Below are 12392 nucleotides of genomic sequence, written 5' to 3'. Positions count from 1 at the left end.
CGAAGCCACAACCTGCACCATCCCCTGAGAGCGAGACCAAAGGTCCCCCAAACTGACCAAGCAGAAGCACGCCCAAAGAACAAGTGATCAGCCGATTCAACATCGTAGCAAAAGGAGCAAGCAGGGTTCCCATGCCAATTTCTTTTACGCATATTATCCCGGGTAGGAATCACATTTTGAAACAGTTGGCAAAGAAGTTTTTTTAATTTTCAAAGGAATCTTGGCTTTTCACACCTATTTATAATCACACCACGACAAGTCTTTCTCTAACCACTCATACACAAACTTTGTAGTGAATTCGCCCTTTTTCCAAATATCCAAGTTACTCTATCAGGAGAAGTATTTAACGGGGCTCTTTAGCCATATTGACAATTTCTCCCCACTAATCTTCGAGAGCAGCAAAAAGACTACGTATGAATGGCATCACAAAAAATTTCTTAGCAAACTCATAAGTATACTCATGGTCATGAAAAATGTCAAACGGAATATGATATACTATTTTCAAGGGGACATCAAGCATCTAGGGATCATGCTAGACCCTGGCTAAATCCCAATTATTGATTTCGATCACCCTACCCTTCATATATACCTATTTCACCTTCATAATTGCTTTTCAGCAAGGGGAATCATTAAATCTTGCCTGCACATTAGCTATTGTCTTACGTTTGAAGTATCGGGTGCGAGCGATACACTCCCATAGGCTATCACAAGACTCAAGCCTCCACCACCACTTAACTATGAAGCTCACATTCTGTTTGTGGAGGTCTTTAATACCCAATCGACCAATTTTCTTAGACTGACAAATTTTGGTCCACTTGACCATATGATATGCCCACTTTTCCCTAGCCTTTCTCTAGAAAAATCTTCTACGATAAGCATTCATTTTCTCGATGGAAGTCCTCTCAAGAAGAAACATAGGCATAAAATATGATGGAATCTCATCAAGGCTAGATTTGATTAGAGTAACCCTAGCCCCTGAGGAAGCGGCATAACTCATCCAAGCTGCTAGTATCTTGATCATTTTAGCATCAAGGAAGTCCCAATCAAAAGTCTTAAGCATAGTGAATGTCACAAGAACTCCTAAGCATTTCATGGGGAGTTTTCTAACTTGACAGCAAAACACCTCAGCATATATTTGATCAATGTTATTATCTCCCTCAATAGTAAAAACCACAATTTTTATCAAAGTTAATAGCGCTAGCATGTGAAGATGAGTGTCCATCATGCATCGTTGAAATGATCATTATGTATTATCATAATTGGTAGCAATTTTGTTACTACCAACAATGCACGTCAAAATTCATGGCAAGCCTGTTGTTAGGGCCACTCTTGTGAAGGTATCAGAGCAAAATCTTAGTTTTCTCCTTAGTTGATGCAATAAATTTTCCATTTTTCATGAGAATACCTACTTTGTAATAAGTCAACATCCATATTGAGCTTTACATAAACTTTTATCAGTTTTGTCCAAACCCCCGTTCTAACTTTACTCCTTGGTGAGCAAGCTAGACGAGAATTTGCAGCAAGGGCTTTCACAAAATAATAAACCTGAGCAATAGATTGACATTGTTCACCGTGGAGGAATTTCCTGAGTTCCCACCGTAAGGACCAAGTTGTGGTTGCTATAATTTCTTTAAAGCTTGTCTGTCCCATTATACGTACCTCTTTATCTTGGATGCTCATCAAGTATCTTAATATAGCTTCACCAGCTCGGTCCATACGACAAGATTTCCTATTTATTTCACCAAAACCTAACAAGGTCCATACGGCCATGGCCACTATACAATCAAATACGAGATATGTTTTTTTATTGATAGCAAATATGAGGTAGGTTTTGATTGTCTATGAGTTGACCAATGCCACCTGAAAAAATTAACCTAAAATGGAATTACTAAAATGAAGTCGTCACGATAAAAATTTGTGTAGGAACTCAAACAAATACCCAAACAGTTGGTGATAACAAAAAGAAAGGTGCGTTTTCGCCACCACTTGAACATACCACCTTATTTGTTCCACAATACTCACCGTTCCAAACTTTTTTCCCCTAGAAAAACTTCCAATCTGTTTTTGCCGATATAAAGAATACCAAAGTAATACTTCCTCCGTCTTAATTTTTTTTGTCTTAGATTTGTCTAGATATGAATATATCTAGTCAGTTCTGGTATTTAGGTACATTCATTTTTAGACAAACCTAAGACAAGAATTTTGGGACGGGGGAAGTAGAAAATACATTCAGATTTCTAGACCACCTAGTGACGACTACAATCATCAGAGCCCCCTTTTCGGCTGAGTAGGATTCGACAATTGCTGAGTAGGATTCGACAATGGGCCTGAGTCAGTGATTCGAAGTCAAAGGCATAACTTCAACACCCCCTTGTGGTACTAAACAGTGGGGAAGTCATCCTGCTCAGGCCTAATGAGACAAAACAACAACCATCACAGATGAAGAGAAGTATACATGGAAATGATCTGTTTTGAACTCGCCATGCATTATTTTTTTTTGAAAAGAAAGGGGTTTCCCCCTGTCCGATTTTATTAACGAGGCAGCAAAGCAAACTGAGCTACAAGATCAACATTTACCACCAACTAAAAGAAAACATCCATTCTAGACAAAACACTCAGGTAATGTCTGGTGGAGCAACTAAAACAACAGCCATGCATGTATTCAGGGGAAAAACTCCTTGGACATGAACTTTATATAACTTTTGGTTTTATCAGATATCTTTGTTGTGTAATACTCCCTCCGTCCCTAAATAAATGTCTCAACTTTGTACTAACTCTAGTACAAAATTGTACTAAGCTCAAGACACTTATTTTGAAACAGAGGGAGTATAATCATATCATTTGCTAAAAAGAAAAATTGTTTATGTATGTAAAAAAGTTTTGTTTATGTATGTAAAAAAGTTTGAGCAACAAATAGTACACAATTTCTGTCAACGTGGTACTTTAGTACTACAGTGCTACTGATCATAAGTGCTGCAACAGAAAACAAAACAAAATTGAGAAACTACGTGATGCAGAAAATACAGCACAGAAGTAACATCACGTTATTCCATATGTTCTTTTACTTTCTCTAGCTGGATGAATCTTGCAAGGCTACACCGACAACAACAACAAAAAAGAAGTAACAGAAGGAACAATTTACATGCTTCTTGCACAAGCATTAAGCACCAGCGCAGCATTTCCAACTCTCCAAGGGTGTGCCTACCCACGTTGACCAGCTCCATTGCAGAATGAATCTCAAAGTGTGCCGTCCCCCCTATCACCCTATGGGATCTCATCCTGGTGGTACAGGTACAGGCCGAAACCAAACCGCGCACAGGCCTTGCTGAATGCTGCCTCCTCTGCAGCCGCAACAGCGTCATCGTTGCGTCCCTGGTGCACCTTTGCCGTGCCCGTCGCGTCTCTGAAAGCCTATACCATGCACATAGGAGTGAGTTAAATTGCACGAACATAAGAAGAAAATAAAGGTCGTTGTATGTTAAAATTATCAGCTAAATAAATTCGCCCATGTACTTCAACAATTCCCACTTTTTGTTAGCTCAAAAAGTGGACGTTTGAAAACTTTTAGTGGAGAATATGTATTGGACAGACATATGCTCCTTCTGCGAAAAAGAAAGAGGAGAACGTATACCTCTCCATCCGTTCCTTTCAGAATCACTCGATAGACCACAGTCACAGTTCCACTGTTGGAATAAATAACATCACGAACTTCACCACACCAACCTGAAAATATAGGAATCACCGATCACTTTTCTTTACTAAACCTGGTACTTTTTTGTATTCGGCGTTTCACATTTCTTTTCCTCCTATTTTTCTATGTGGGTATCTTCCAGAATTGATGTATGATCACTGTAGTTCAACAATCCAATCTAATGACTCAAAAAATTTAGTAGCTGAAACATGGCACCTTCACCAAACACAATGTCAGAAGAGTATAACGAGGCATCATACTGATTCTCTATAACAAACTACTCCCTCCGTACCAAAATAAGTGACTCAACTTTGTACTAACCTTAGTTCAAGGTTAGTGCAAAGTTGAGCCACTTATTTTGGGACGAAGGGAGTAATAGGTAAGGCATGGTACAAGCTGGTCATGTGTTCTTGATAAGATGGTATCTCTCAATATGAAGTTTGTGAGGACACAAGTACATGCACCTAAATACAGACTTGGAACTAAAGTTCAATTGAAACAAATAGAGAGGAATCTACAAGAAAAGTAAATTTTAATCGCAAGTGGACGTTTGTAATTTTAACGAGAAATCACCTGGTGCATAAAAGCTCAGCATTCTGTTGGCATGGTACCTGCACAATCAGAGATTAAAAAAAAAGATTCTGTAAGGGGAAAGGTACCCAACTTTGTAAAAAGAAGTAGTCATAGTAGAAATCCAAGTTATGTCAGTACAAATTATTGCCAATGACTGATACTGTATGCCAATGTTTGTCAGGCTTACTTCCACTGTATCCATTAAAATAAAGGTTCACTGAATCCAAGTAATTCATCGCCAGCTTAACAAGGGATATGCAACTACAGCCTTTCTTATCAAAAGACTAGGAGCAGACTGGGAGCAGTAAGTTAATTATTCCACCTTTCATCCAACAAATCCAACCCGTGGCAAAAGAAAATGCTCTGAAGCAATCATGTTAATGAGTAGCCAGAACTAGCTTTAAGATTAGGTGATCTAGATAGCAACAATCTTTTATCAAATGGAAAAGGTAGCTTGTTGGAATGTCTAGCTTAAGGGGTCTTCAGATAGGCTAGACACGTCACTCTTCTGACAAGAGATAGATGACAAAAGTAACTCATACTTGAGTTGCACTCTACTCTCCTATTAGTTAACCTCAGAATAGTTTCTCCATTGGCTAAGATAGCTGATATCAAGGTGATTTAATTGATTTGGCATAACTGAAAGCATACATACAGACACCACTGTATCATTTCTCGTTACAAAAAAAGGAGACCGAAATGATGTAATTCAGCTCACAGCTACGCTCCAATTTAACAGCCACGGAATGATTACTAACTGTATAATGTTCCAGCTAAAAAGACTGTATATGCAAACTTCATTGTTTATCCGACAAATATATGATATTATGAAGATTTAAAACCAGAGGCCCGCGATCCATTTTAAAAAGCAACATAGGCACAGTGGTGTTAAAATAAGATGATATGACAGGAAACACATAACTGCAGCTGTTATCCTTCTACAAAGTCCAAAGTAGCAGAACTCTTTGGCTTTTTAGGTTACCAGAAGTGTCCAACCTGTCCTTGTCCATAACTTGATCAACAACACCAAATAATTGACCACTGACTTTAAATACCTTATCTACCAAACCCTGAAAGTGGAACAGAAGAAAAGTGGCTCAAGTAACCTTCCAATCTAACGGATGTTTCGGACCTACCAACAAAGCAAGCAACAGCCTAAAGTTGCAGAACATTAGTAAACTATCTAATCACAAGTCTGGTCAATCTAGTGCATAAGCTAGTACCTAGACTTATTTTATTGTAGGCCAACGGGTAGTTATGGAGTCAGACAGGTGAAATTATGCAAACCAGGTCGGGTCTTGTTCACAGCCATCCTATCTTCATTGCTCCTCTGTCAAATCTAACAGCTCCTAGTTGGATACTTGGATTTCTTTTCGAGGACAACAGTGAACATAGTAGTAGTATCATTTCAACAGAGAGCAACTTGACAAGGAGTGAAGTGAAGTATTGTCCGACGTGGGACTTGGATGAGCTACCAAGGTATTAATCCTCCGGTAGAAAAGCTGTGGCACCACCAAATGCGTTTGCCCGGACCATTTCAATCTGAGAGAATAAACATAAACAAGCAGGGAAGGAAGATGCAAGTAGCTCGAGCAAAACTAATCCAGCGCTCGTCTCTCTCTAGGACTGAACCAACATCCGGTAAAATCAGGACTATCTGCTCGGACGCGGCGGAACAGATCGAATCGAGCAAACAAAGGAGACGGTGGGCGTCGGAGAGGGGAGTTAATGGGTTGGGGCGGGTGTGGTGAGCGTACCATGGGACGGTGTTGGTGTCGGGGTCGATGATCTTGTCGGGGACGCGCTTGTTGAGGTCCCTGAGGATCTCGACGAGCGGGCGGGTCATCCCGGTGGCCTTGTCGAGCGGCACGACGTAGTTGGTGGTGGGCACCCCCTTCCCCACGCCCCCGTCCAGCCTCGCCACCACGCGCGCGCCCCTCCCAAGCCGCCGCTGGCCCGGCGCGCACCGCCAGCCTACGCCCGCCCTCCTCGCGGGCCCGAGCGGCGCGGCGAAGGGGCGGAGTGCCGCGGCCTCCATGGTTGGCCGGCCGCCGGGGTTGACCCTGCGGAGGAATGCGCGCTGTACGTGCGAGCGGTGGGAGGGGGGAGAGGTCAGAGGCCTGGGTTCTGGAGGAGGAGGAGGAGGAGGGAGGGGAGTAGAAAAGGACCGGGGGTTCCGTTCCGCTTCCAGCCGTGCGAGTGCGAGTGCGGAAGCGGAAGGTTGGTTGGTTGCGGCGAGAGCAGGAGCAGGAGCAGCTCGGTCTCGGCGGCTTGGCTTGGCTACCTACCCGTGCGCCAGCCAAGGGCCAAGGCGAGTGGGCATGCCCCGTGCGCCGCGCCTGCCAACTACTACTACCGCTTCCGGTAACCGTGCCGTGATGAGAAGACGAGGCCGGGCCGAGCGCGGCGCGGGTTGGTGAGCGTGGTCACGGCGGAGGCGCGTGGTCCAGGGACCACGCCGCGCAGGCGAGGCGTACGGTACGGGCACGATATGCCTGCTGCGAGGGACGGGACGGGACGGGTCCGCGGCACGCGCTCCGCTGACCGCCGCTGCGAATGCGTTTACCCCGCGCCGTGTGCCCGTTGAATCGCCGCAAGTTTGGCGCCGATGTCATGCCGGACACACGACTGTTGCGGCCGCATCGCGCGACTAGCCGGGTTCAAGGAAGACGGTGGCCCAGACGAGGCCACGCCGGAGCCGCAAAACGTACCAGCTCTTGCGCTTGCCCCAGCCCCCAGGGGCCGGTCAGGTCTACTGTCGCAACCACATCACGATCACAAAATGCAGGAAACAGCACATGACAAGGGTGCGTTCCAACAAAGTCATTGATTCATTGTAGGAGCTACACAACAGGGAAGATCATCGTCTCTTCCTCCAGTAAAAGGAAAACCTTCCAAGTAACACAGCAGATGTCGTAACTAGTCCTGCGAATGGGAAAACTAACCATATCTTATCAAGTGTCTAACCTATCTATCCATCCAATCCCACAGCACTATAACCCATTAACCCTCCTGCAAGAGTAAGAGGGGACTCAACTCGGCAGACAGACTCTTTCGGAAAATAATCTACTCTTTCAAAAACTTGGCAACCAGCACTGAGTCACTGGATCGAAAACTCGGCAGGCTGCTTCCCTTCCCTTCATCCGTGTGTGCTGTCTATAACGCCGCCGCGGCAGCGGTACCCTGCAGAACAAAGGCGGGAAGTTAGCTCAGGATCAGACAGTTGGAAGTCACTGATGATGTTTTGGCAAGGATGCCTTGTTATGTTAGTTTACCGGCTTGAGCTTCTGTTGGAAGAACATCAACACTTCTCTCCGGAGGGCGTCAACCTCCCCGGCATACTCCTTCTGGTCCTCTGAAGGCAGCTCCTCCAGCTGCACCCCCAGTCTGTACAGAACACTGTCTAGACCGCATGACTCGAAGTCCCTGGCGTCTGTCGAGGGAAGCTTCAGTAGGCTCCTAATGGCCAACAAAACCTGCGAATGAAACGGAATGTCAGCCAAAACCCGTGACAGAGTAGTGTTGTAGGTTTTACTGCTGGCATGCCGATTTTTTGTCAAATGAACTACAGTAGTCGTTACTTCCATTTCTTGACAGGAGTTAAGTAATTGCATTTCTACAACTTTCTCCTAAAGTCCTTGCTGAGAGAAATAACATTGAACAATAAATCCATGCGTAATTATACTGCCAGGTGCTAAAAGAAAGATGCAAATTCATGCACCAAATGACACAAGGAACAACTGTCATTGAGAGTGCAGACTATGAGCTGGTAACCAGTGCTAATCATAGTGATCTACAGAGTCAGAGGTGGCTCTGATCATACCTTTTCTTGAAGGTCAAGATCAAACTCTGATAACATATCAGTGACTGACTTCAGCAAAACGCGTTCACTTAAGAAAGTGAGCCCTGAGTTTCCAGAATTTAGCTGAAAGTCCGCTAGATCTGTTAATAAAAACACTGCCTTCTTCTGAAGCCCAACATCAACACTGTTGCTTCCCAAGATGTGCTGCAAAAGTGGGAAATTTCGTCACAGCTGAACCAGTTATGTGCTTGTATTCCCAAGATAGAATTTTTCACTACCTGCAGCATTGCGTTCCCATTTTCCAAAGCGAATGCCTCCTGACCATTTACGTTATTTCTGATTAAAGCCGATATAGCATACATTGCCTTTGCAGCTTCTTTTGTCGAAGTGGAATAACCCATCTTCACTAATCTTGCCAAAGCCCCATAACCAAGAATCTGACCAAGAAAAAAACAGTCAGCACATGTTACATGGCTAGAACAAAAAATGATTATAACAAATACTTCAACAACAGACACCCCTATGGGGAAACACAGAAGGAAACTGGCTCTTAATAAAATGACATGCACAGTTGACAATCAGTTTGAAAAGAAAATAGAAGAAACTACTACAATGGTATTGCAATGGTGAAATGAAAGACATATAAACATCATTTTCAAGCATATTTAGTGAAGTTAAAGAGACAAATTTACAGCAGCATTCATTGATTGACCTGAACAACACATAAACTACACATATTGCTCACAAAAAAAGAAAATTTACTCCCCAAATCTGCATAATACTATTAATAATGAAGTGGATACTCTGCAGAAACAAGATACATCTTTGAAATCAAAATGCTCCTTTGTGCACGATTAATGGCATTACCTGGCTTTGGACAAGGGCATTATTCTGACTGGCTGTACCCAGGATCCATGCAGAGGTGGTCCGTATTTCTTCATTTGCATTATTAAGATCTTGAATCACAGGAACAAGGCCCCCAATTTTGTCAAGGTCTGGTCACAAATGAACGAGCAAGAAACAATTTCAGAGAATCTTCCAAAAAGTCACACACACACAAATCTAAGCCATTGTTGCATGCAATTTTGGCTCTCGTCTCTCTTTTTTTCCTTCGTAAAGCTGGTAAACTACATAAACACTTGATACACGGAGTACCCTAGTAAATCACTACAAAATCTAAAACAGGTGGTAATGGCAAAACTTTAGATTATTTCATTGGCATAAACTCTAAATGTTAAAAGTTAGATGTTTCAGTTATACTACATTGTTATAGGCAGATAACTCTGGTTGATTTGCACAGCAGTGAAATACTCCCATATTGATGTACAACTAAAAGAAAATATAAAGTTACCATTGGCATTATCAATGGGCTCAACAAGAATTAAAAGCTCTTGCAATGCACGCTGGCGATCCTCCAGTGAAATGGAAGCATTGTTTAAGTCAGCAATTGCAATCTTCATTAAGTCAGCGTCTGATGGCATCTTTAACTTCTCCATCAAGTCCTGTAAGAAAGTCAATAAGATTCAGCATGGCGTGCAATCATGCTTATGCTTTGCGTTTCATCTATATAGAGGTGACCACATACCAGCTATCCGCCTAATCATAAAACTTGATGCCCAAAAGAATGCATGCCTATCTTATATAGTTAGCATAGGTTTCTCTGGAAAATTAACATAGGGATAACATAACAATGCTTTGTCTTTTGTTTGACATATAACAATTATAATGGAAGCCATAATGCAACCTTGGAAAGTTTAAACATGAATACGTCAATGGTGAGTGGTCGTTAAAGATATTAAGGCAAATACACAACATGATAATAAATAATAAGTTTGTTAAATTCATAAATTTACATCAGAGCAAATGTGATGACAATCCAAATCACAGCAAGCACACATCTGAAGCTATAAACAAACAACTTTAACAACTAGGTATACCGTACAATGCAGCTGACCAATCCAGAAAAGCACTACTACGTTGTGATGTGAATTAGAGGCAGGCATGGCAATTTTATACGTATGACACAACAAAACCCAAAGCATGAATCCTGAAGCAGAAATTCTCACCTTAATCTCATGCCGCCGCTTGAGAAGCTCATCCTCAGATAACTTCTGCACATCCGCCGCTTCTTCTTTCAGCCTTCCTGGATCCGAATTCCCTGTGTCACCAAAACCAACCACCAATACCAGATAAAACTCAGTAAAATGCAGCCGTGTCTCCAAAATCAACCAGACTTACAAGTTTACAGTGCAACTGCAGCCTCAAGCTGCAAGTTCCTACATCTTAAACCAACTTCAGCTTATCCACTAATAAGTTAAGGACAGATTACCAATTTTCATGGTACTAGCTACAGTATTATGTATTTATTTATAAGGTCGGAAGCCTGACTAAAAATCAGTAACACTTAGGGAAATTTCGTTGCAATCCAATTACTAAGCGACAACCAGCAAGCAACACTGCAGTTGAGAAGTTCCGCTACTCATAATCCAACATTTTCCAAAGCGAATCGAAATAATTGACCGTAAAATCTGACTATCTGAGATTCTGAGGGGGTTTGGGGGCTTCCCGTACCGATGGCCCACTGCAGCATGCTGTCGAGGGAGCCGAAGCCGCCCGCAAAGTCGTCCTCCACCACAGACCCCTCGCCAGCGGCCTCCCGCTCCGCGGCCAGCTCCCCCTCGTCCTTCCCCGTCGCCCACTGCGTCGCCGCCCCGCGCGACCTGTTCTCCTCGTCCCCCTCCGCCGCCACCGCCACCGCCACCGCCGCGGAGGCCGTCGCCGCCGGAAGGAGGAGAAGCGCCGACAGGAGGGCAACAGAGAGGAGGAGGTTGCAGCGGCGGTGACTGGATCGCGCCGAGCGCGGCCTCGCCTTCGCCATGGCCATGGAGCAGCAGAAGTGGGGAGGGAAGAGGGTTCTTTTATTTTTTATTTTTTTGCTGTTTGGAATTTTCGAGATGTCGAGGCGCTCTCTGCGTTTTGTATGGTTCGGTGACTGCGTAGTTTCTCGTGAGTTCGTGAGGAACGCAGTATTCGCGCTGGACCCCGATCGCAGCGGGTCGAGGGACGGGTTTGTGAGAACTGCAGTTGTTTAGGGGGGAATATGGATGAACACGGCTGCGTGGAGCCCCTCGTTCGGTGTTCGGAACACTCTCATTGGCTGGGTGGCATCACGTCGGAGAAGGTACGCGCTGACCGTTCGTTCGGAGATGAACGGCGCGATGAAACGTTGCCTGCGGGCTCGCTTTTACGGTTGGAAAACCATTTAAACCAACCGGCTGAGGCTAGTCATAGTCGAGAACTCGAGACTCGAGAGTAACTTATATGGGACTGCTAGGGCATTCATCCATGGATTTGTAGTAACCATTCATCACTCTTTTAGCCGTTCGATGCATACGCGTGCACTGTCCGATCATCAGTTCGGTCGTCTCCCGTCCACCACACAAAATTCCGAAACGTTTCAGTTGCGGAAACAAGCACGCTGCTACGCATAATTTCTGAAACGATGGTTGAGTTGCAGAAACTTTCGCTTTGTTGCAAAAAATAAACTTTGGACCCGTTAATTCCTGAAACAACGGTCGAGTTTCGGAAACAATTTGCTTGTTGCACATTTCTTTTCTTCGTCTTTCTGCAACATAGGTACTTTTACGGGAGAATTTTTTGCAACAAAGGTCATGTTTCAGGAATTTTTGCAACAAAGGTCAAGTTGCGGAATTTTTTTGCAACGTTCATGGGCGGCTGGCGGCGGCCGGATGGCCGGCCGGCGTCGCGGCCGAGCGGCCACGCTCCCTCTCCGCCTCCTCCCCTCCAGAACCCCACTCCTTCACGCCGCCGTCTTCCTCCCTGCGAGCACCTCCCTCTCCTTCACCGCGCCCGCGCCCCGCAACTGGCGCATCTTCGCCGCCGCCGAGGAGGCGCCAGCTCCGGTGGAAGCCGAGGTGGAGGAGGTGGTAGAGGATGCCGCGGTTCCGGAGCTGCAAGGAACGCGTGACACATGCCCACATGTCGATCGAAGGAGGTGACGGATGTCCTCTGCTCGATCTGTCGGTTGAGGGATAGATTTTTCCAACTTATATAGACTAGTAACATTCATATTTTACTACTAGTACTGTATGTTACACTATTCATAATGGGATTAAGAGCATCTACAACCGGAATTTTTAAATTCGTCTCAAAATTCCAGATAACCCATCTGGTCGCTGACCGGTCACAAAAAATCGATCCAGCCGGATCCCTCACTTATCTTAAATGCCCGGACTGACCGACACCATTCATATCCATTTCAAATATGAGGACTCGCGAACGCGTCTGGGCACACCCGATCAGTCT

The 12392-nt window shown here is 44.4% G+C and overlaps 2 protein-coding genes across 2 annotated transcripts; both read right to left on the bottom strand.

The window, feature by feature from the left end:
• Positions 1 to 3021: 3021 nt before the first annotated feature.
• LOC123399857 (DNA repair RAD52-like protein 2, chloroplastic) lies at positions 3022 to 6544 on the bottom strand. The gene is made up of 4 exons (XM_045094240.1): positions 6022 to 6544; positions 4265 to 4302; positions 3632 to 3723; positions 3022 to 3411 (listed from the first exon to the last, which is right to left on the bottom strand). Exons 1-4 carry the CDS (start codon positions 6300 to 6302, stop codon positions 3265 to 3267), a joined length of 558 nt encoding a protein of 185 aa, XP_044950175.1. The 5' UTR covers positions 6303 to 6544; the 3' UTR covers positions 3022 to 3264.
• A 532-nt stretch (positions 6545 to 7076) lies between these two features.
• On the bottom strand, positions 7077 to 11022 carry LOC123399856 (hsp70 nucleotide exchange factor FES1). The gene is made up of 8 exons (XM_045094238.1): positions 10638 to 11022; positions 10133 to 10224; positions 9418 to 9568; positions 8934 to 9061; positions 8345 to 8503; positions 8088 to 8270; positions 7540 to 7740; positions 7077 to 7447 (listed from the first exon to the last, which is right to left on the bottom strand). The coding sequence occupies exons 1-8, from the start codon at positions 10948 to 10950 to the stop codon at positions 7421 to 7423; spliced, it is 1254 nt and encodes a 417-aa protein (XP_044950173.1). The 5' UTR covers positions 10951 to 11022; the 3' UTR covers positions 7077 to 7420.
• Positions 11023 to 12392: the final 1370 nt, after the last annotated feature.

Source organism: Hordeum vulgare, chromosome 5H (genome assembly GCF_904849725.1).
Source record: "Hordeum vulgare subsp. vulgare chromosome 5H, MorexV3_pseudomolecules_assembly, whole genome shotgun sequence".
Lineage (NCBI taxonomy): Eukaryota > Viridiplantae > Streptophyta > Magnoliopsida > Poales > Poaceae > Hordeum > Hordeum vulgare.
The sequence above is the reverse complement of the archived record's forward strand: the minus strand, read 5'-3'. Positions and strand labels throughout refer to the sequence as shown.